General features: G+C 35.3%; 4 protein-coding genes across 13 annotated transcripts in view; all 4 read right to left on the reverse strand.

Moving 5' to 3' along the window:
* Window positions 1–22,627, reverse strand: part of LOC132165347 (uncharacterized protein At4g29660) — a 79,071-nt gene that overhangs the window by 24,854 nt on the left and 31,590 nt on the right. The window lies entirely within an intron of this gene.
* Window positions 1,326–5,351, reverse strand: LOC132165914 (uncharacterized). 9 transcript variants are annotated; one of them, XM_059576622.1, is made up of 14 exons: window positions 5,156–5,351; window positions 5,000–5,056; window positions 4,830–4,881; window positions 4,665–4,738; window positions 4,162–4,292; window positions 3,926–4,004; window positions 3,680–3,807; window positions 3,250–3,576; window positions 3,103–3,148; window positions 2,720–3,001; window positions 2,388–2,515; window positions 2,121–2,249; window positions 1,963–2,030; window positions 1,326–1,605 (listed from the first exon to the last, which is right to left on the reverse strand). In XM_059576622.1, exons 1-14 carry the CDS (start codon window positions 5,178–5,180, stop codon window positions 1,602–1,604), a joined length of 1,530 nt encoding a protein of 509 aa, XP_059432605.1. In that variant the 5' UTR covers window positions 5,181–5,351; the 3' UTR covers window positions 1,326–1,601. The 9 variants fall into 9 exon arrangements, with proteins under 9 accessions (XP_059432605.1, XP_059432603.1, XP_059432602.1 ...); XM_059576620.1 differs by having other exon boundaries at window positions 2,388–3,001; window positions 3,680–3,804; XM_059576619.1 differs by having other exon boundaries at window positions 2,388–3,001.
* LOC132166245 (uncharacterized) lies at window positions 6,605–10,221 on the reverse strand. Of its 2 annotated transcripts, XR_009438555.1 has the most exons (3): window positions 10,032–10,221; window positions 7,563–8,021; window positions 6,605–6,884 (listed from the first exon to the last, which is right to left on the reverse strand). XR_009438555.1 is itself a non-coding variant. In XM_059577028.1 (2 exons), the coding sequence occupies exons 1-2, from the start codon at window positions 10,135–10,137 to the stop codon at window positions 7,678–7,680; spliced, it is 450 nt and encodes a 149-aa protein (XP_059433011.1). In that variant the 5' UTR covers window positions 10,138–10,221; the 3' UTR covers window positions 6,891–7,677. The 2 variants fall into 2 exon arrangements, 1 of the variants encoding a protein (XP_059433011.1); XM_059577028.1 differs by lacking the exon at window positions 6,605–6,884 and having other exon boundaries at window positions 6,891–8,021.
* Window positions 15,522–17,564, reverse strand: LOC132165805 (GATA transcription factor 21-like). The gene is made up of 3 exons (XM_059576491.1): window positions 17,211–17,564; window positions 16,621–17,007; window positions 15,522–16,131 (listed from the first exon to the last, which is right to left on the reverse strand). Exons 1-3 carry the CDS (start codon window positions 17,391–17,393, stop codon window positions 15,793–15,795), a joined length of 909 nt encoding a protein of 302 aa, XP_059432474.1. The 5' UTR covers window positions 17,394–17,564; the 3' UTR covers window positions 15,522–15,792.

Here is a 22,627-nt window from a genome sequence, read left to right on the forward strand (position 1 = left end):
AGTGTAGGCGTGTGTGTGGAATTCGTGTTAACTCGTTTATGACATAATCTTGTTTATATCAAATCCGAATATGACACGTTTAGCTCAAACACTCAAATCCGAATACGACACGTTTTCTTAACAGGTAACACGATATGATATGTGTAACCTGTTTAGATAAACGTGTCGTGTCGGGTTGACACAACACGATCTGTGAACACTTTTAATTTAAATGTTAATAGGTTCCAACCCGACATGACCCCGACCCGTGAACACGTTTAAAATCATTTTAATTTTTATAGCCAAACCAAAATTGCAAAATCTAGCAACCATGCATATATATATATATATGGGTCAAATGTGTCAACCCGCAAACTCATTGGTTAACACGACCCGACACATTTATTAATTGTGTTATAAACGGGTGACTAGTTTATAATCCAAACCTATTTAATCTAAATCATAACCCTAAAATTACATGTTGAGTTCGCGTGTCGCAGGTTAAATTGCCAATCCATACGAACGAAAAATAAAATAAAAAAGCGAACTTTTGGGATTCAACAAGATTTTTGCACCCAAAAACAAAAAAACAAAAAACAAAAAACAAAAAAATTACCATTAAATTCAAAAATCAATAATAATTAATTCAAATCTAATGATATTTTTCCTTGTCACGTCAAGAGTGTACAGTTAAATAATGTGAAATTGAGAGTTTCGGTAATTATTAGATATTTTGAGTCTTTATAAGTCAATTACCATTTACCAAGGTTATGTTAGTCTATTTCAATCAAGTTTATAAATAAAGAAAAATTTATTTTCAAACCCTTTGTTTGAAGGAGGATTAGGTTCCTCTAAAAATAAATTACTTTACGGACTTGATATATATTCAGCATGTTAGAAAAGGCTGAGGTTTAATCTCTTGTACTTAAAAATACTCGTTGAAAAGTCCACCCGCAACAACTTAGGTTCGTTTGGAATTATGGTTTTAATAAGTGCGCTTTTAAAAATTGTGTTTTTAAAAATTATTTTTTCAAATAGCTACTTTTTATAATCGGAAAGACATTTGGTAAAACATGTTTTTTTTTTTTATCAAATATTTGTTATGCGAAATCGTAATTTTGGTTTAAATTCGTATTTTTTTTCAAATAAGCACCCTCTAACCTGCTTATAAAAATCGCAGATTTAGATTAAGTGCATTTAAAATCGCAATGCCAAACACTTTACGTTTTATAATATCTTTTAAAAACATAAATTATTCTTACAAAATCACAATTTTAAAAGCATCCTTACTTTTGGCAAGGACTCTCACTAGAAATTACAGATGTTGTTCTTATATATTAGCTCGTTCTTGCTTTCTGGAAACAGAATCACATACAAGTTGCTCGAAGATTACATGCATTATGGATTATGGTCCTGTGTTTGTATTGCTCTAGAGAAATTTGCACTAAAAATTTATAATTACATTGAGAGATTTACAACTGGAGTAAAGAACAGTGGATCCTCATCAATAACCAGCTGGGTTCCAACTGAAAATAATTGAAAAAAGAAAAAAAAAAAAAAAAATTCAAGGATACAAGAAAGTTCCTCTGCATGATGACCTTAGATCCATTCAACAGCAACTTCTATCTGCAGTTCCAGAATTAAGCAACCAAAGTTAACTTCTATGACCTTATTCTTTCAGATTTTTTTAGAAATTCAATTATGTTTCCAAATAGATCAAGGAGGTTATTGCAATTAGTTTTACTTATTAGATTGTAGTAGTGTTACTTAGGCATCTATTTGAGTCCCACACCAGATTGTGTATTAGGTCAATCTGAGTTATACAAGTGATTACAAGAACCCTAATTGTGACCAGTCCTTTTGGAATATTGAACAAATATGATTAGCGCGTCGTCGGGTTTTGACAAATGATGTCGGTGTAAAGACCTCGGGTTTTGACATAGAGTTTGAGACAAATTCAATTTGAATGACGAGAAATCATACCTGTTATTTCTTTGTCTAGTAAGGAGAACAAGTATTCCAAATCCGACCATGATTGCAATTTTTATAGCCTAAGAAGAGAAAAGCAAAATCTTAAGGTATGTGAATTATGGTCTAGAGAGGAAGTCACTGAAGAGCAGTTCAAATAAAAATGATATAACCTGTCCCAAGGGTCCTCCAGAACCAGAAGTGTCCATATCCTCCAAACTCTCAGGTTTTAATTTTCTTACTTTGTGGCAATTCTTCTCATCTTTATCCACCTCGATAGCATTTCCAGCATCCACACCATGCTGAAGATAATGTAAAAGCATTAATCAGATTATCTTATACCAGTATAAATAAAAGGAACCATCTCAAACTTGTCATAGGCTCCCTGACTTCCATTAAGGAAATAAGCTTACAGAAGTGAACTTCTATTTAATCAATACCTCTTCCATATATTCTTGCATAGAGAGATTCAGCTTTCCTTCCTGGACATTTGGCTTGGTACTGCTACCTCCCATCAAATCCATGACTTTCTTACCACCAGTTGTTACACAAAAGTGTCTTGCTTCATCTGGAAATATCCAGGCACCAGAGCTTTCAAATGAGGAATGCTTAGCTTCACAACAGTCTATTGATTCGAATTTATGGCATGAGGCTCCTCCAACATTGATTTCTTGTACATTTTTAAATTGAATTCCCCTTCTACTTTCCACTATAACTGAATTGCCACAAGAATCTTGTTTATCAGGAAACAAATTACAAGGAGGGTGCGTACCTGAATACTCATCAAGCATCCTTCCTGAAACTGTAGGTGTTTCAGATGGGGATAATCTCATCAAATCTTGATGAGATTTCTCTTCCTCTCTAGCTACTTCTTTATGCACTACATTGAATTTATCCCTAGGATTTGAATTTGTTCCTTTAATCTGAAATTTCTTTGTGATCAACTCTTCCACCTTCCCAGTGTCCCCAGATGATTTACTCTCATCTAAAGCTCCAAGTGAATTAATTTTCTCTCCTCTTTTTCTGGTAAATGTTGGGCCTTGTTGCAATTCCTCTGCAAGAAAAAGATTGAAATTGACTGTACTGGCTTAGTAATTTGTGTGTTGCCTTCATTTAAGGGCTGACTTTTCGAATGTGATACTATTCCACACTTACTTGACTGAGATTGTGTTGGTGGTGGTTTGATGGAAGACCTCATATCCTGCTTGAAATCAAACAATACGAATCATGGTGGTATAAAAACAAGATATTAATTGGTGAGAAGATGTTGAGAATGTGATTGAAGTTGTGCACCAGCTATACCTGAGCTAGACCACTTTCGAAGGCACTTATCATATTCCTTACTTTGCTAGGAGTTTTCCCTAGCTGACTCTGCTTCTGAGGGTTGTGAGCCCTATCTTCCTCCAAATTGCGAGGTATTGAATCACTCGTGGAAGCGCCGTCTAATCCTGAACCTCCCAAAAATAAGGAAATTTCATTGGAACAAATGGATCTTGTAGGAAATTCAGCAGGTAGTGACTTGCTCTCATTCCTCTCAAGTTCCCCTTGACTTTCTTCAGTTCGATGGACATCAACTCCTTGTGGCACAGGATTTGCTGATGAAACCTCTTCATATTGATCTGCATCATTCTAAAACAGGTGAAATTACCATTAAAAATAGTCGAGAGTACTTTTCAAGTTTCTTTCTGAAAAAAGAACTAAAAGATTACACTGCAAAGTGGTAATGCTTAACTGAGGTTGATTGCTTCTGATTAGGATAAATTTCTTTAATGCTCTCCGTACCAGATTCTTCACTCTTGCAGAAAATAACAGGATTTGATATCAGACAACCTTCGGAGGTTACCTCTTCAACACTTACTGCTTCAATTTGAAGAAGGCATTTCTAAGAATCTTGAGGAACATTGAGGTTCATAGTTTCTCTGCTTGAAGGTTTCAATTAGGTTTCAATTGGGTAAGCAAGATCTAACCTGAGACCTACCAGCCATTGTAGAAGTCCTTGAACTTCTAATACTGCGATTGAGAAGCTCATCATGCTTAATTTTCAATGCAGAAGCTCTCTACAAAAGATGTAAAAACACATGCTAAATAACTGCAACAACAAATATTCCCACATAGGAAAACATACATGAACAATTCCAAGTAAAACATCATAAGATAGACTGACTGTCCATAAACACATTCATTAGAATGAGAATTAGGAAAAGGAAACAACACCATCATACGGATTCGGTCACGCTCATCTTCACTGAGAACGAACCGCAACTTCATACGCACATGACCGCCTCCTTCAAGGAGAAAAAGATCATCCCAAATACCTTTCTCCACTATAGACGCAGTCTCAACCCCTGCCCCAAAACATATTAATAGAGCCTCATCAGCCTTCATTCTAGAATGACTAAATGAATTCTGATAGAATATATAAATTAAATGATTAAATTCATCTCTTTTTATCACCTTAAACTTTTGAAAATAAGTAGTTATTTAACATGATAAACTCTGTAGATTTGAAGACAAACAGTGAGGTGTCTAAGCTTGAGCTGTGAAACCCAAGTTCAAGTAACCAGTTACTACTTGTATAATTAAAACGAAGTGAATTGTGGAGTGAACTCATCACCTCTTAAGTCTGATACCATGTTAAACCACCACTTATTATAAAAGCTTACATTCATTTAATTTATATATCCTAACAAATTCAAATGGGAAAAGTTTCTGTAAACCTGCATGTGATATTTCTTTCCCATCAGCGTCCAGAAGTGCTACAATCAAATTGTCGCGGAGGGTTGTTAATGGGCTGTGAAAAACAGCAGAAACTTGGATATATCATGGCCAAGAATAACAAGTAACAAATATGAAAACCAGAAATAGAATGCAGTAATCATTACAAAGAAAAGTCTCCCTTGTCCCAAGTTTGGAACTCTATTTTCCCCATGGAAACTGCATTCACAATACAAAACTTTATTAATTTTCTTTCTGAAAAAGGGTTATTGCAGACAACTATTAAAGGAAGAGATCGAAGATTAGAGTAAGCTAAAAAGAGGTGACAAGTGCCAACCTTTAACCGATATTGATGAAGAAGGTGAGGAAGATGGGAGCCCCATGAATTCCAGAACTGGAGTTAATTCAACATGCAAATTAGATACAAAAGTTAATGCACAAGTAGCTGCCATGTTTGAACTATTACAGTTACCAGCCATGCAGCTGTTAATACCTGAAACTAGGATGTTTCCTGGCATGGCAAGAGATTTGCAATATGGGAGTTGACCCAAGTACAGAAAGTGAGAATTTTTTTTGTTTCAATCCGAGTTCAAGGAAATGCTAAATATGGGTATTTGTCTAAGCAAGACAGGGAAGAGGGATTGGATTGGAAAGTGAGGACATGGTTGGAGTTGAGGGAAGTAGGCATAGTGGGGTCCTTTGTCCTTACACAAACTTTCTAAATATTTATGAACCACCACAAACGCTGGACAGCCAAGTCTCTGTCTTTGTCTCACTCATGGCTCATGCCACAGGTATTAGGATTTGGATGTCCAATAATTTAGAGCAGAAAGTCTTATCAGACTTATTGGGATAGATATTCTTTACAATCATGTTTTTAGAACCAGAAAAGCTATTCCAATTTTGATTGTTTTTATGTTTTTGAGAGCCACAAAATCCATCCAGTTTGCTTCAATTCTTTAGCATAATGTGGGACTGGATCCTCTCCGGTAATTGTTAATGCAGGGGCATAATTGTCCCAAAAAAAATTGGGGACATTTATGCCCCTGCAATAACAAGGACTGGATAGACTATACACCAAAAGGTAACTTCCAAGTTTTTTTTTTTTTTTTTTTTAACAAACCTTGCATTAAAAAACAAAGAGCAATCACAAGAGAGGGGGTGGATCTTTACCACTAGAAATAGAGATAGAAAAGAGAGGGGGAGGGGGGGGGAGAAACTCTTGCCACAGCCAAATATGCCACATGATGACATGATGAGCGTAGAAGTTTGCACTTTTGTGAATTTTTCTAGCCTCCCAATTGAGAGAAACTGGATTAATAAGAAAAAAAAGTTAGAAATCACTTTCTCAATTTGCGAATCATGGGAGATGGGGTGTGTTGCAAAGCTGAGATGAAAATTTCATGAGCTGGATTAATAAGAAAAAAAGTCAGAAATCACTTTCTCAATTTGCTAATCATGGGAGATGGGGTGTGTTGCAAAGCTGAGATGAAAATTTCTTGAGCTTTAAGGAAACTGCAAGAGAAGCTGCAAGGAGAGCTGCTAATGCTTCACCAAAATTTGGGTCACAAGAAGGACTGATTTGGGAGATGGCTTTGACTTTCCATTTCCCTTAACCCTTTATATTATGGGTAGAATTTATATGTACACGAGTTTGAAAATGCTCTGTATAAGATTAAAAATAAATAAATCATTACCGTCCTTTTCATGGTTTGTGGTTGATTTTGACATGATCCAAATCAAGACCAACAAATTTTTATCAAAGGGCTCTAACAATGCTGGATCCACCACCTTCATCAATATGATTAATTATACCAACTACTCTTCATTCCATCACGCGAAACGTTATTCTATTTTACGGATGCAGCATGAATACCACAAATGTGATATATTTAGTGGTCCAAAAAAAAAAGCGATATCTTTAGACAATTTGGATTGGCAAACAAAGGGTCGAGATCTATTGCATGGAGTACAATAACTATAATTTGCACCATTCATTTTAAATGAACAATCCAAAATTTGCCACATCATCTATCATGTGAAAAAAAAAAAAGTGCAACTCATTTTCAGCCACATATCTGCCACCGCTGCCTCCCCTCTGTTGCTCCACCACCTCCTTGTTATTGTTGAGCTCTTATCCCACCACCTCCCTCTTTGTCGTCTTGTTGTGCTGGGTGGCCAAACCATCCCAATGGCAAGGAGCGGTTCCCCAATCAACCACCCTGCACAATAGGATAATGATGAGGAAAGTAGCAAGATAGAAGCTCAATAAAGGTGATAAGGTGGGAGAAGAACAGAGCGAGAGGCGGCAGTGAGCAAAGAAGTGGCCGAAAATGAGATAAATGGTAGATGACATGAGAAATTTTTGGCCGTCCATTTAAAATGAACGGCCAAGATTAGAGTTATTGTACACGATCTCAGTCCCCAAACATAAGTTTGTATGAATTGAGGTAAGGTACATGTCAAACTTACATAATCCTAGGGTAATACATATAATTAATTATATATAGCATAAATTGTGAAAATGTATTTTGTGGGCATCAACCAAAAGTATTCCTAAACGACAAACCTTGGCTTTCATGGAAGGCCATATTTTGCCCTACACATTATCTGTCTTTTATCAATATAATGTAGGGCAACATGACTTTTCAATAGAAAGGCCACATTTTGCCTGGAAAAATGTTTATCTTTTATCAGAGTCTAATTTGGAGGAATTATGACTTTTCATTCAACATAGCTTTGTTATCTAATGTAGCAAAACCAATTGGTCTGGCTGAAGAGATCTTTAGTTCAGCAGGACTTGGTTTGCTTTCAATGAAAAAGTAGAAATTAGTTTTTATAGAGGAAAAATTGGTATCATAATCAGTATTTTGATCAGTAGCTATAGCCTAGCCACTTACATCTAACTGGAAGTTCAAAATGAATCCCACAATGGAGCAGCTAAATCCGGGAGCTGGTCCCTTGTAAGTTGTCACAGGTTATCTATAACAGATATTGGCTGAAGAGAAGCATCAACTAAAGACTTGGAACAGATTTTGCTCGAATAAACTGTTTGAGAATTGTCTTCTCTTCATCAATTTGTTTCTGCTCTTGACGATCCTTGGGTTTGATTTTTCTTTTCTCCTCCAACATCCACTGGAAAAGTTCAAGCTTCTGATCTTCGGGGATGGGCTGCTGTATCTTTACAGGCTCAGGTACTAGGGAAGGAAGAGATGGAATTTCAGAAATTGGGATACTTGCACTTGTAAAAGGATCGGAGGGGACTTCCGCTTTAGCTTTGCGATTCCCCACACTTTTTTCTGCAGCTCTGTTATGAACCATGCTTGCATCTTTTTTTCTTGCTCCCGCAAAAATGTAAGCTGCAAGAAATGCATATCAGTGAATAGCCCTAGGTTTTATTTTTAATGAAGTGAATTTTCTGTCAAGTGGTTGAATAGGACGTTTCGTGATATGGAGCATATAATTGTTTCAGAATGACATGAACTCCACAGGAAATCAATGAATATCGAAAAAGTGAGGTGTAAATTATCCACGCCTCACATGTAAATGATCTTTAATATTATTAATTGAACTCAACATCACCAGTATGACGACAGCATTTAAACAAGTCAGCACTACATATCAACAGACACAATAATATTTCTTTCTGTACTATAATTTGAGTGATTATTAAGTCATGCTTCCATCCAACGATCCAGATAATACCAACTTGATCTAGGACATACTATTAAGATCCACGTTTATAAGCTTTTAAGCGGTCAAAATCAAGGTGTTTGACTTAATATTTTGATCCCATGAACATCCACGTGAGAAAACAACCCCCTCATTACCAACATTGTGTGGATGATAGGAAGTAGATGACTGCGTCTTAAGGCCCATCAAAAAAAAAAAAAAAAAAATCAATCATAAAAAAAGTAAGAAAAAATTTTTTGAAAAAGAAAAACACCAATTTGGTGGCATAGTAAATAGCGAACTTAGTTATGAAACATAAATAGTAAGAGGCTGTTGAAATCCATAGCTTTTGAGGTTTACTGCAAATTTGGAGAAACCATCTTTCTATCCTTAAAATGTCCATCCACCATTCTATGCTTTGTCTCCATTACTAAAGACCCTTAAAAGGGATAGGGTTGAAAGTGTATTCTACTTTCTACAATGGGCTTAAAGGCTGCACTTCCTTCTCTCTTTACAGAGGTGGCCTGAAGGAGGTGGGATTCTTGGCCCAGTCTACTTTCTCTATGGAGTTTGTGATGACTAGTTTGCAGCTCAGCTATTGGGTATTGATGTGCTGACTCAATTGTAAGCAACAGCTAGCACTCTTGCATATGGAAGCATGGAAATTTAGAACATCCTCTAGAGTAATATATGTCAAAATGGCTAAAGGAATCGGATTCCAAATTGATAGATGAAGCCTAAATCCAAGTTAGTACTTCACGAGGAAAGAAATGCTTCCAACTGGTTTCAGTCAGGTCTCACTCTATTATCTCTCTTCCTGCCTAAACAGCTCTATTATCTATGCATATGTTCTTCTACTTTACAGCTTTTGTTGACATCACCTGCCCACTTGCTCCATAAATTGACCACACCCGTGGCTAGTGGCTTGCAATTCTTTAATCAAATTGAACCCACGAGAATACACATCTACTAAGGTCAAACAAGAGAACTTGTTTCTATATCAAATTACAGAACGAGCTTCACTTTCTTGAGGAAAATCTGTCTTTGATTTTCCAATCCCCCCCTCCCCAGCATGGCGTGAGTTAACTCCACCAATAACAGGAGAAAATATCAACCCAGCCATTAATGCTATTAGCATGGAGCTCACAATTAATGCTAAAAACGAGTCTAAACTTTATAAAAAATACATGAAAATAATTAGTCTGATAAATATCTCAAATTATTTACTATCATAGATTACTATGTTAGACACTCTCATGCAAGGTTCACATTTTCCTTCCCAGTATATATTTTTCTTCTCTGAGAAAAACAATTCCTCCATAACTCTTATGTAACTTCCACAAAAATCAATCAAAATGGTTCTCAAAGTCTCAAACAGCACAAAGCAACCAAAATAAATAATCATACTTCAAAACAGCACTTAATCGAAAACCAGTTCAGCACTTGCTAGAAAACTCATCCTAGTCAATACGTCAAGCACATCACAGGCAAAAATGAAAACCACCCAAAACCCATATCTCTTCAACGAATCTTCTGATTATATTGACAACCCATTCCTCAGTATGCCACAACGACTCCAAAACCCTAGGGTTTTAACAACCAATGAGCCACATTTCCAATGCCCGAAGCCCACACAAGGACACAAAAGAGAGAGAGAGAGAGAGAGAGAGAGAGAGTGAGGAAAGATAGTTGCTGACCTCCAAGAGCGAGATTGAAGATCAAGAAGAAACGCCAAACGGGCTTGTAGCGCCTAATGAGCGACTCTGTTGTAGGTAAAGGTGGTGGAGGCGGTGGCTCCGTCATTGATGGCAGTGCTGGCCTACGTGAATGCGAGTGAGAGAATAGAATGGGAAAGGCTTATGTGTTTGTCGGGTTTAGTGTCTACCAAGCAATTGTTGAACTCCAATTTGGACGCTTTAATCACTCTCTCTCTCTTGATTATCATTAATTAACTGATTAATATAAGGCACTATTTGTTGGATTATTATTTTTAAATTAATCTTTTTATCTCAATATTTGTGGAGAAGAAAAATAATATTTTTTTAATTTATTATATCTATGATAATGAAAAAAAAAAGTCAAATTATTTAATTTTAATAATTATTAGAACTTCAAAAACCTCAATTATCCTTTCTCTATTAACTTAGTTGTATTAAAATTAATTAATTTTTTTTTTTCCTTCTTCTTTCTGTAGTGGGATTTGTAAAAGCCTCATTGGGTTTCACCATATCATAGGGGTGAAAGTTTAGAACCACTGCTTTTATAACCACTAATTACCACTTTAACCGTTAACCGCTTTTAAAAGAGGTTAGTAAAAACCGCGGTTAGCGATTATTGAGTTTTTGAAAACCGCTAACCGCCTTTTTAAAATATATATATTATGTGATACATCACAATAAGGCATTGTAGTATAGTGATAAGTATTCCCTTCCATGATACATAACAATAAGGCATTGTAGTATAGTGGTAAGTATTCCCTTCTATCATATGGATGACCTAGGTTTGATCCCCGCCCATGATACTTTTTTTGTTGGGCGCATAGAATTTGGGGAAGCAACCGCCAGCCCAGTACTGCCCACCTCCTTTCTTCCTTCTTTTACCCCTCCCCTACCGACGCTACCCACTCCCCTTTTCTTTTCCTTCTTCCATCTTCTTCTATTTATCTATTAAATCCCCTTTACAGAGACAGAAATGGAGTGAGAAAGAGAGAGGCAGGGAGAAAGAGGGGGAGATTTCAAGAGATTGCGGGAGAGGGTGAGTGATTGACGAGAGGGAGGGCTAGGCGAGAGGGGTGAGAGCGCATAGAATCTTTGCATAATCTACACTCTATTCCCTACGTGATTCTTGAAAGAGAAGATTGTTATGCTTTTCTTTGGAAGAAAAGAACTTACAATCATTTGGGTCTCCATTTAGCACGAACACCTTAGAAGGAAGTATGGAAGTTTACAGTGCAGAGTTCTTGGTGGTGGCTACTGGCAAGAACTATGAGGGTTTTAAACAAAGCATTTGATTTGTTTGAGAAAAAAAAAAGCTTGTTCATTTAGGTGGAAAGAATGAAGAATTTGTTTGAGCCAGTGGCTCGTCCTCAGTGCAGTCTGCAGTGCAGAATTCTCCCTAGTTTTTCCACAAAACTAGTTGTCCCATATTGTTCAGCTAAAACAACAACTCAACATTTATTATCTATAAATAGGATAGGTTAGCCGGAAGCAAATGCACAACTTGGTGCAAGCCCATGTGCACTCCCATGTGCAAGCTCAGGTGCAATCTAGTTGGCTTTTTAGTTGTGTTAGTTTATTAAAGTTTAAAATTTATATAAGTAAGCTTTTTGGCTCATGTGCAAGCTAGTTGGCTTTTTAGCCTAGCTTGAGTACTCGTGACTCGTGAGTTCACGCTTGCCCAATAAACTTCCCTTGGTGAGTTTAGCTAAGCCCAACTAAAACAAAACAAAAAAAAACAAAAAACAAAAAAAAAAACAGTTAACTGCCCAGTGGTTAGTAAAATTTACTAACCGCTTAGACGGTTGTGGTTAACAGTTTTAGTCACTAACCGATAACCGCAATTGCCTTTTTACCCCTACCATTTCCTTAGCCTAGGTCCTTTTGGGTATGTAGTTGAAACGACAAGCCCAAAATTCAACATATCTAGCCTGTTAAAATCCTCAATAGATTTTTATTTTTTTGTTTTTTTTTTTAAATAAAGTAACAATAATAGGATGAAACTCTAATTAGTACAACGGGGGAGTAGGTGTATTTTCTTCACTATTATACCAGAAAGGAGGTGGGTGCCTGCTTGAGCTAGATCCTGTGCAATAAAGTAGTTTATATGAAAATTTGTTCAAACCCTATTTATGCAAGAAAGTGTTTGGGCAATTCGGGCACAAGCAGTCTCAATCTTACTTACTTGAGCTGCCCAAACAGATGGGACCCGAGCAAACTCTAACATAGGACTACGATATTGCACATAATCCTATCAATATTCATATAATTATTTGAGGAAACTTCACTTTGACCCCCTGAACTTTCACCCGATTTTACAAACCCCTCATGAACTTTCAAATCTCTCATTTTGAATTTCTAAACTTTCAATTACTCTAAATTAGAACCCTTCCATTAATTTTAGCCGTTAAAATACAAAGAAAAAGACCAAAATGTCCTTAATTTTCATTTTAAAAAAAATTAAAAAACGTTTTGAAAGTTGAAATTTTATACAAAAGTCAGGGGTATTAACGTCATGTAACGTTTAAAATCTGACGGATGGGTCCACATTGAGAGTAATTGAAAGTTTAGGAGTCCAAAATGAGAGATTTGAAAGTTCAGAGAAAGTTTATAAAATTGAGTAAAAGTTCAGGGAGTCAAAGTGAAGTTTTCCATAATTCTTTATATAAACATTGACGGGACTCAACCACACCCTTAGGGATCCAAGTGGCTCATGGTGGACTCCCACCTCACAAAGGTGGTCGCGAAGGTGAGGAAGTTCTACTCACGCTAGAGAAAGGAATAGGGAGGCTAGGGATGGTGGGTAAGTCCTCAGCAACCCCTCCTTTCCCACATTAGGTGGATTGTGGGGATACCCCACCCCACCGATGGGTCATGGTGGGACCACCCTCCACGAGGGTTGTTGCATGGGACCCCCTATCCCTAGGACCCCTTGCTGGGAAAGGAAGTGGTAGTGGGGCTTGGGGAGTTCCTCACGACCCCCCATAGGTAGAGAGAGGGTATCTCACTAGGACTCCTACCTCTGAAGACACCTCCATTGAGTGAGAAGAGATTGTTGCGCGACGAGCTAGGTCCCCCACAACTATATCCACAAGATGGAAGGAGGTTGTCGCGAGAATGGGATAGTCCCCGTAGGGCTGGTTCAATGTTTTTTTTTTGGGCTTTAGGCGAAACTTTTAAATGGAGCCTTATTTTTTTTAATATTTATATATTAATTAAATGATATTTATTTTAATATTTATATATTAATTAAATGATATTTATTTTAATATTATTATTATATTTAGAATTTTCATTTTTATTAATCATTACAAACACAACAATAAAAAAAAATCAATTTTTTCTTAAAATTTCTTTTTTTATGAATCGTTACCTCTTTGGTACACCTGTTTCAAATAAAACCCACCAAAAAAATTGACAAAAACTCATACAAAACCCACAAGAAAAATCAGGCACATAAATAAATATTACAAAAAAAAAAAATCAATTTTTTTTTTTTTTTTTATGAATGCTTACTTCATTGATACACATGTTTCTTTCTCTCGCCTAGCCTCTCTCTCTCTCTCTCTCTCTCTCTCTTAATCTCTCTCCATCACATTCTGTTTCGAATGAAACTAAGGAAAAAGAAAAAATAAGATAAGAGGGAAGGCTGTCGACAGTGGAGAAGAAAAGAGATAAAGAAAAAGAAATGAAAGAAAGTTGGTGGTTAGGTAGGGTTAGAATGATCTTTCAATATCAAATAATTTCGGATGCATAGATAGATAAACTCTTTTTAAGTATAAGGACATTTGCTTTTCTTGGTTAATTGGTCTTATTTTACCATGGGCTTATTATATTAGAGCCTTATTAAATTGAGGCATTTTTTAAATTACTTACTTATCATGATTAGAGGCCTTAATTTTTTATTAAAAAATATATATATATTAAAAAAAAAATTTGGGAATTTTTTTTTTTTTTATTAATCCGAGGGCCCTAGACTAGTGCCTCACTCGCTTAGTGGTCTAGCCCGCCTTGGGTCCCCCACAACCCACCCTTTTCTACCTTTTGGGTGGGGTTGCAGGGGACTTCCTCACCCTCGTGACAACCTTTGCAAGGTAGGGGCCCGCATGAACCACCTCCCCCGAAGGTAGAGTACTTGGGTTACCAAGAAACCTACCACCACCCACAGATGTGCTTTTGCCCCCACAATTTAATCCTTTTTAATTAAGTGATATACCAATATAATAAATTATTATCAATGTGGCTCATATGTGGTGGAATAAACACATGGCACAAAACATGAATGGAGGAAGTAAAACGATACTTAAGGGGTAAAAGCACAACTTTTGTGCGCACCACCTTGCCAAATGGGCCGTTATTAACCTTGTGTTTAGAACTATTCTCAATTCCTCTCACATATTATCTTCCATTATAATTAATAGTGAGAAAGATTCCCGGTATAACCCTTCCCTTTTGGGGAGGGACAAAAGCACATGGGTCATTTATGATATTTCAATAACCTAGGGAGTATGATATTTCAATAACCTAGGGAGGAGTTTGATAAAAACGCAAAACAAAAGACAAAAAAGCATTAACCCTAAAAGAAATTTAAAAAGTTAGAACGTCTAGCTAGCTTGTAAATATTAATCATAGACTAAATTTAGTGCCTCAATTACCAATAAAAAAAAAATAGGGCTAGTGTATCATATATACATATACGATTATTATTTAATCTAGTGGGCTTGTTTGGTAACATTTTTTAGGGGTTTTTTTTTTAACAAAAAAATATACTATTAACAAACAATTTAAAACACAAAACACTCTAAACTATTTTCACATTTATGTTTTGTCAAACGAACCATCACAATCTCAAGCTAGTTTTCAAAGAATTATCTGGTCTCAACAATTTCCTAATTAAAGTTGCGCCTTTGTCAGCATTCTAGTTCTTGAATTAGAATAGAGATTTTGAACAATTTGTTTTTTTCTCTCTCTAAATTGATAACAACTTGAATAACGCATTATGCAAAAACTCTTACAAAATTTAAGTAGTCCAAAGAAATTTTAAATGATCAAACCACCTATAAATCTCATTAACTCCTTATCCCTTGAAGTAGTACTATTTGAAGACGCAGACAGAATCAGACACAAAGTAGCAGACTCTCTAACACCAAAAAGCTGAAACCCTAGTGTATGAATCATCACAATCATGATTGATATGCCACTTCTTTAAAGAGTAAGTGTTGTTGCTTTCTTTGGCTAAAGCATAATAACAGTACTCTCTTCAACCACTATTAATACCATGTACTGCTTTTGCCACTTTTCAGACAATTGCAGCATTATCCACCCCACTGTTTACAATGCTGTTCATGTGACTCACTCACACACACACACGTGTATATATATATGAAGAACCCTAAATATTTGAGCTTAATTAGATCTTGCACCATGTATACATAGAATAACTGGAAAATTATATAAAAGAAGATAAGAAGATGAAATTAAAAACCTTAACTTGGATATATTATTATAGTAAGATAAAGATGAACAAGAGACCCATGATATGGTTATCAACCTGTTCATATCCACCCTAGCAAGCCTCATAAGGAAAAACCCATTACTTTATTTTGTTTTTTTTATTGGATTTTGGATGCTGACATGATCGCTTTTTCTCACTCACACACATTACAGAAGCTCTCTAGCTAGTTCTAAGAAAATAATCTAAAACTGGAAGAGATATGGATAGATATGATCATATGTTGAGAAGTCAACCATGAACAAGGCCATAAGATAGAGCCATGAGCAAGATCGCAGCTTCCTTCTCATCTTGAGGGAAAACTCGTTGAAAGGCTGAATTTTTACTCAAGCTAATTGTGAAGTCCTCGAAACAAAGTTTCTTTCTGCCATGAGATATTGGGGTCTGGCACTTTTTCTTGAATTTTGGAACATAGCCATTGCTGGATCTCTTTTCCTTGCTGTGTTGCACCTTACTACTCTTCATAGATGGAGGGTTTGCTGCAAGAATCGTGCCGTTTGCTGCGGCTGCTGCCGCCGCCATTGCCCGTCTTGCCTTCCTTTGCCGAATCCCACATGCGTTGCAAAGCGACTGCACCATAATATATATAATTGTACAAAAATCAGCAAGCTTTCACCGGGAAGTTTTAATCTAGTGCGTAATTATCTCTATTGAATATTTAAAAAATCATGTTATGTAGTAAATTGTTATAAGATTGTTATACAACTGAGATGATATTGCAGTGAAAAACAATCTTTGGATTACGTTTTAATTAGCTGATCTAAAGACAATTTTTACTACCACAGCATTTCAGTTATATGACAATCGTACAATAGTATACTAAATAGCATTTTTACAACATTTATTCGCACTATGTCAAGAAGAATCTTAGATAAAATTATTATATCATACAACTGAGATGATACGACAGTAAAGACTAACACTTGATTTTTTTTTTTTTTGTTTATTACAATTATTGATTTAATGATTGATTTTCACTATCACATAATCAAGTTATGTTATACAACAATTGTACATCAGTCTATTAAATAATATTTCTCAACGTAAAAACATATATACCTTAGGGCCTCTCGGACCACTCCTCCAAAGAGGAGTCTTGGTTGTGTTACAATCAGCACAAACTCTAATTGCGATGTTGCTATTAATGTTCAAAGAATTGTTGTTGCTGTTGTTATCAGCCTCAGAAGGAGGCATTCGTCGCTTCTGATCATCAAACTTTTGCGCAGAGTTAAGTGGTCTATGATCCACACCACTTCCCTCTGAAGTACTTATCATCTTCCTCATCATTCTCAGCTTTGAAGGCATCCACTTAACCGAACTTGCCTCGCTTTGTTCTTCATTTTTATTCTCTTTGTTATTCCAAACACTTAATTTCAGCCCCTTCTCACTTTGATTCTTTAGTGTTAGATGATCACACGACCCGCGATGCGAAACAAGTGCATCAGCCTAAATCAAGAAAGCCGTTAAAATATACTTTGGTCTTATTCAACTATAAATAGGTATTTTTCGTACACAGTTATAATAATAAGACATAGAAATACAGTAGTCAATTCACACATCTAATAAGTGATTATAAACGAAGTATATAAATGAAGTGAAAATCATTTATTAGGATGTCAAATTTAGTCACATGAAATCGTATCTCTTACCTGATCTTGATCATTTAGGAGCTGCTTCAATTCCCTAGAGTAATTACCTCCTCCTTGATCTTGAGCATGGTCAAAGAAAATAGGGTTTGAAAAAGAAGAAGATAAAGAAGAAACTTGAGGTTCTGCAGTAAAGGGTTGGTGAGGTTGATCTTCGTTAAGCTCAAAAGGAAGAGGAGGAGTCATGGGGCGAGGGAGCTCGAGAGATGGAAAAAGAAGAGCTTTAATTTCTCCTTGTATCCAGCAAAGGTGGGAAGATGTTTGAGATGGGGGGAGATTTGGAAGGGAAAAAAGAGAATTAAGAAGGCAAAAGGGTCTGTTTGATAGAGTGGTAAAACTCTTTTAAAAGAGCTGGTTGGGCCTATAGCAATAAGTATAAGGCATTCACGTGAATTCATAACAGCCAAACCTTAAAAAAAGACAAAACTAAAAGGAGATGTACGTGTGGAATCCTACTACACAACCTCAGATGCCAAAACCCTATCTCCAAAAGTTAATTTCAACCCACAAAACCCTAGTTGAAAATGAATTGAATAAAAATAACGACAGAGACAACATTGGATGGTAGCCACACAAAACTTGATGATGTACTTATGCATCTCACAGCAGGCATCAAGTCCTCAAGGGTCATCAACCTATAGAAAGTATGCTATATATATGGCTATTAGGCATGCAGGACACCAATATGAGACAATTTGGGCCGCTTAAAACGTTTTCTTCCTTTCTTTAGCTTGTGGTACTCATCTTTTGGTACATATATACGTGAGTCACTAGCCTTTTATTTGGATCATTTCAATGAATTTTTTTAAGTATTAGAAAGCTCTAGATCATAATTGAGACAATGGGCTCAATGGTAAGAGTAGTACATAATTCGTATTCAAATCATGTTGAAATATATATATATATATATATATATATATATAGATAAACTCTAAACCTACTAATTTCGTATTGTTTTCATATTGAATTCACGGGTCAGGTAAAAACTTTATGTCACTTGTGTCAAAGCATTTAAGTGATCTAAACGGTCAGACTCTTCGCTTTTAATACATTAATTTTTATATTAAATTTGTATCGTATTTGCTAGTCATTTGAAAAATAGCGGGCGTAGTCGATGGAGGGAGGGAGTACTTGTGGCCATTGATAGTTTTATATTTTCTTCGTCACATGCATGGTTTTTGTAGTTATGGGAGGAATATTAATGAAGCATTGTCGAGATCGGAAGATATGGATTAGAGTGGCATGCAAGGCAACAAAGCCTCACCCTTTGTATTGCCAAAAGGCATTGAATGCTTGTGCAGGCAAAGGGACAGCTTCAGCTTCAGCTTCATCAGCTAGCTAGCACCGCCAGTACTACTCCCCAGGCCTTTGCCATATATCAACCCGTCTTACTTGTATTATAGTTGTATCCTTCAGTCTTCTGCTTCATTTACTTAATTTGGATGATGTGTTTTTTTTCTTTTCTTTTCTTTTTTTGGAAAATGTACAGAGTACTTCTAAACCATGCTGCGGTATGTTATTGGTGACAAAATTAAGTAATAAAACTTTGACACGTAAATTTAACTGTTAAGAGATTGACATAATAAGAATCATCACATGAATTACCGCATCAGTGAAGGTTTGGTGTGTAATACATACCCTTGATAACACACGTTTTTTTACTTGTAAATTTTTGTAATAATATTCACTCAATAAATATTTTTGACATTTTGAATTGCAAAAGAGAGATCTTGGAACCTCAAATCTTATATTGGGAGGACATTGCAAAAATTGAAAAAAAAAAATATTACAAAAATAATGGTAGCTAAAAGGAATTAAATTTTATTTAAAAAAATAAAAATAAAAATTGGATAAGAACAAATAGAGGGCAGTGGTTGACTCAAAAAGAAATAGAGTAATGCTAAATACCATATTTTTATTCTCCTAAAATCCTCTTAAAGCTGATGTGACTTTTAAATCACCATTAAATTTTAGATGAATTATACTTGAATTGATATAATGGTGATTTTGAAAGCTACATCACCTTTAAGAGAATTTTAGGAGGATAAAAAGATGGTACATACCATTACTCAAAGAAATAAGACAAAGGAAATCGTCAAACCCATATACCAAAAGAAGCAACGAAAATTTTATTATTATTATTATTATTATTATTTTAATGGAACCCGCTCAAGGCATAATAGAAAAGAAAAGTACTCTCAGTCTCTTCATGCAGCAGAGAGAGAGAGAGAGAGAGAGAGAATAATTTCTCAAAGAAGCAACAAGTACTATGGAATCCCTTGTGCTTTAATTTATCTAATTTTGATTTTTAATGAGCCCATAGTTTCTAATTTTCAAATTTAATACATGATTTTACAATCATTATAAATAGGAGACATTCGTCCATGCATTTTTTTCATCAACAAATAACATTAATGATATGAAAAATATAATTATATAATTGTAACAAAGAAAAGAGAATAATAAAATAAAATAAAATGAAGGTTGGGTGATGCCTATTAATTCTATACCCACGAACCACGGCAATTGTCGGGTACAAACTAATCATGCAGCCACCGCGGCTAGCTATGGCCCACGGCCATGATTAGGTTACACCAACCGCGGCGGCTAGCCAATAGCCACTGTGGTTGGGTTATCCAGTCACCACAGCTAGGCCATATATGTCCCACTTCTTTTCTTTCTGTTTTTTTTTAAAAAAAAATTCTATTTAAATGTTTATAGGAAGGTATAATTATATTTTTATATTATTTTTGTTAAATGTTTGATAAAAAATAAAATAAAAAAGGATATATGAACATCTCGAATATGACATGATCTTAATTAATTTTATAAAATTAGAAATTGTGATATAAAATTAAGTGAGAATAAAGATAAAACAAAACAGAAGTGGATTTCATGTGGGGGGGGGGAGAAAAATCATGTGCAGGGCCACTTCTGTAAACAATTGTCTTACATGAATATTTTCCGCGTCATGTCTTTTATGGTATCGATCGATCTTAAGAATATCTACTGCACTAGAAGACTCCATATATACGTTATAAAACACCCAAAAAGAGAGTTTTTCCTCGGTAGTCGTAAAACCCTAGAAAAAGATTGGTCTGCTTGCTAGGTTTCAATGATTTGTTCCATGTCTGTTTTTTACATCCCAAGGAGTTGTTTCATGGATGCTAAGTAAGGGTGTACATGGACGTGGAATTAATTGTTCGCATTTGTTATCTGCAACTATTTATTATTTGTTATCTGCACATGCAGATGCAGTTAGTAAAAATTATAATTTGTTTATGTAGATATAAATAGTAATTTTATATATAATGTATAAAACTCACCGAAACGATGTTGTTTTGAATTAAGTATATGTTATGTTTACATTGTTTTAGGTTTTTTTTATTCATAATTCTGTCAATTCAGTCATTCACTTGGGCAGAAAGGTTAAAAAGGTCATAATAATTTAAAACAAGTTCAAAACACTAAAAATGGGCTTAAATTATTTTCAAAATCGTTTAAAATACGTCATAATAAATCCAAAGAATACCTAATTAAGAGACTAAAATAAGCTCATTACCTAAAATAAAGATAACAGATAATATAATCACATTCAATAACCGAGCAGATGTGATTAGTAAAAATATGATGCAGATGTGAATGCGAATATCTAAAAGTTTTTTCCTCCTATATAGTCTTATACACGTGCCTAAACTTGACTAATACGTTCTTTTAAAACAATAATACAAATACAAATAACGTTTTTCCCGAGTTGTTACGTAAATATTGCATCATGTTTTTGTTGTTATCTATTTGGAGTGTTGTGCTTAAATAATTGAGAATAACAGCAAAAATATCCCGTAGAGGAAGAACAAAGGCACACCACAGTTTAAACCGAAACAGACCAAAAAACTATATGGGACAAATATAGGAAGATTGTTCTTGTCGATCTATGTATACACCGCAGCATGATAATATCCACCTCGACCGATAATAATAATAATTAAAAAAAAAATTAATAAACAGGTAATTTTTAACGATCAGGAGGGTGGCTACGTATGCTGTTTTTGAGTCACTCCTGTGCAGAGACATTGATGGGGACGTAGGGAAAAATGAAGAGAAAATCCAAAAAGATGCAGTTTTCAAATCTTTGCTAGGAATTCTGGTGGGGGGCCATGTCCTTTGAGCTACATGACACTCTCCTCAATTACAAATGGCCTCACTCTCTGTCGCCTGCCCTCTCTCTATCTCTCTATAGCCATAATTATGTCGATCTGTTATGGTGGTGGCAGCAACTCTTCACAGGCATGGTGGGATGAAGATAACATGTATATGGTGTGGACCAAGTTTTTCTGCACTCTAATTTGTTCAACTTGATTGCATGTGTTTGTAGAGTATGCGAGTATCAATCATATATCGATATCACATGCATTTTTTTAAAATGTACTTGAGAATATTAATATTGCATGCTATAAGGACAGATTGATGGAAAAAATTAATTTCTCCGAAAGACGCCAAATTACTTCATTTTTTAAAATTTCATAGCAAATTTAAATCTTCTGACCATATAAGGGTTGAAATAAAGTAGGCATAATAATTTGGTGACAAAGTGAAAACCTTTTGAAAAACTTGAATTGTACCCAACAAACTATTTGTTTGTTTTTTACCGTGTGTAGCAACTCCAAAACTCTGGCCTTTTTTTTTTTTTTTTCCTCTTAATCTTCCTCTGCAACCTAGAACTCCAGAGGCTGAAGGTTTTAATTTGTGTGTTGTGAGTGTTGAGTTTCACATTAAGAAAATATATAAAAAATAATAATAATAATAATAGTACTTAATATATCTAAATAGACCTTAATTCATCAGTTTAGGCTTTCGGGATAGAGTTGTGTTTAACTATGTATATTAATGTACTCTTGGTAAAAACTCAATAGCCGTTTTATATCCCAACACCAACAGTGTGATTTAATGAATATCAATGAAAGCATATGATGAATAGGTTTCTCTCCATTAACAATAAACAATGGCCTTAAGGTCTCGTGAGAATCGTCGCTTATGGGGCTGATATAGATGGAGAAAAAACTGATGTTTTAAAAGTCAAGAGGATTGACCAATAAAACAGGCTGAGAGTATCGTGTTCGAACGAGAACTATGGTTTCACAAAGATCACATAGCGATGTTCAAACAGTATATAATTGAGGGTCCTGGATTTGACTTAATAATAGTACCGATCAAACTCGATGTGATCACCATTGCAATCAGGGTATTCAATGAAACTATGTGATTCAGCCGCGTTCGAACCGGGTGCCATCTCTCTTGCAATCGAGCGTTTTGGAAGCTTGAAATTTTAAGGAGAAAATTCACTTTACCTCCCTGAAGTTTCAGGTATTTTTTAATTTGAACCCCAAAGTTTAAAAATTGGCAATGTACCCCTTAATGTT

This window comes from Corylus avellana, chromosome ca11, assembly GCF_901000735.1.
Source record: "Corylus avellana chromosome ca11, CavTom2PMs-1.0".
NCBI lineage: Eukaryota > Viridiplantae > Streptophyta > Magnoliopsida > Fagales > Betulaceae > Corylus > Corylus avellana.

Bases quoted from the DNA above. Each gene is read 5' to 3' on its own strand.
- LOC132166245 (XM_059577028.1), bottom strand. From the start codon at position 10,137: ATGACGGAGCCACCGCCTCCACCACCTTTACCTACAACAGAGTCGCTC. The intron at 8,022-10,031 runs GTCAGCAACTAT...CATTTCTTGCAG, and splicing joins CTTCAATCTCGCTCTTGGAG to CTTACATTTTTGCGGGAGCA.
- LOC132165914 (XM_059576619.1), bottom strand. From the start codon at position 5,180: ATGCCAGGAAACATCCTAGTTTCAG. The intron at 4,882-4,999 runs GTTGGCACTTGT...TTGTGAATGCAG, and splicing joins TTCATCAATATCGGTTAAAG to TTTCCATGGGGAAAATAGAG. The intron at 4,005-4,161 runs GTGTTGTTTCCT...CATCTTTTGTAG, and splicing joins GTGACCGAATCCGTATGATG to AGAGCTTCTGCATTGAAAAT.
- LOC132165805 (XM_059576491.1), bottom strand. From the start codon at position 17,393: ATGACTCCTCCTCTTCCTTTTGAGCTTAACGAAGATCAACCTCACCAA. The intron at 17,008-17,210 runs GTAAGAGATACG...TTCTTGATTTAG, and splicing joins TCCTAAATGATCAAGATCAG to GCTGATGCACTTGTTTCGCA. The intron at 16,132-16,620 runs GTATATATGTTT...ATTATGGTGCAG, and splicing joins GTGGTCCGAGAGGCCCTAAG to TCGCTTTGCAACGCATGTGG.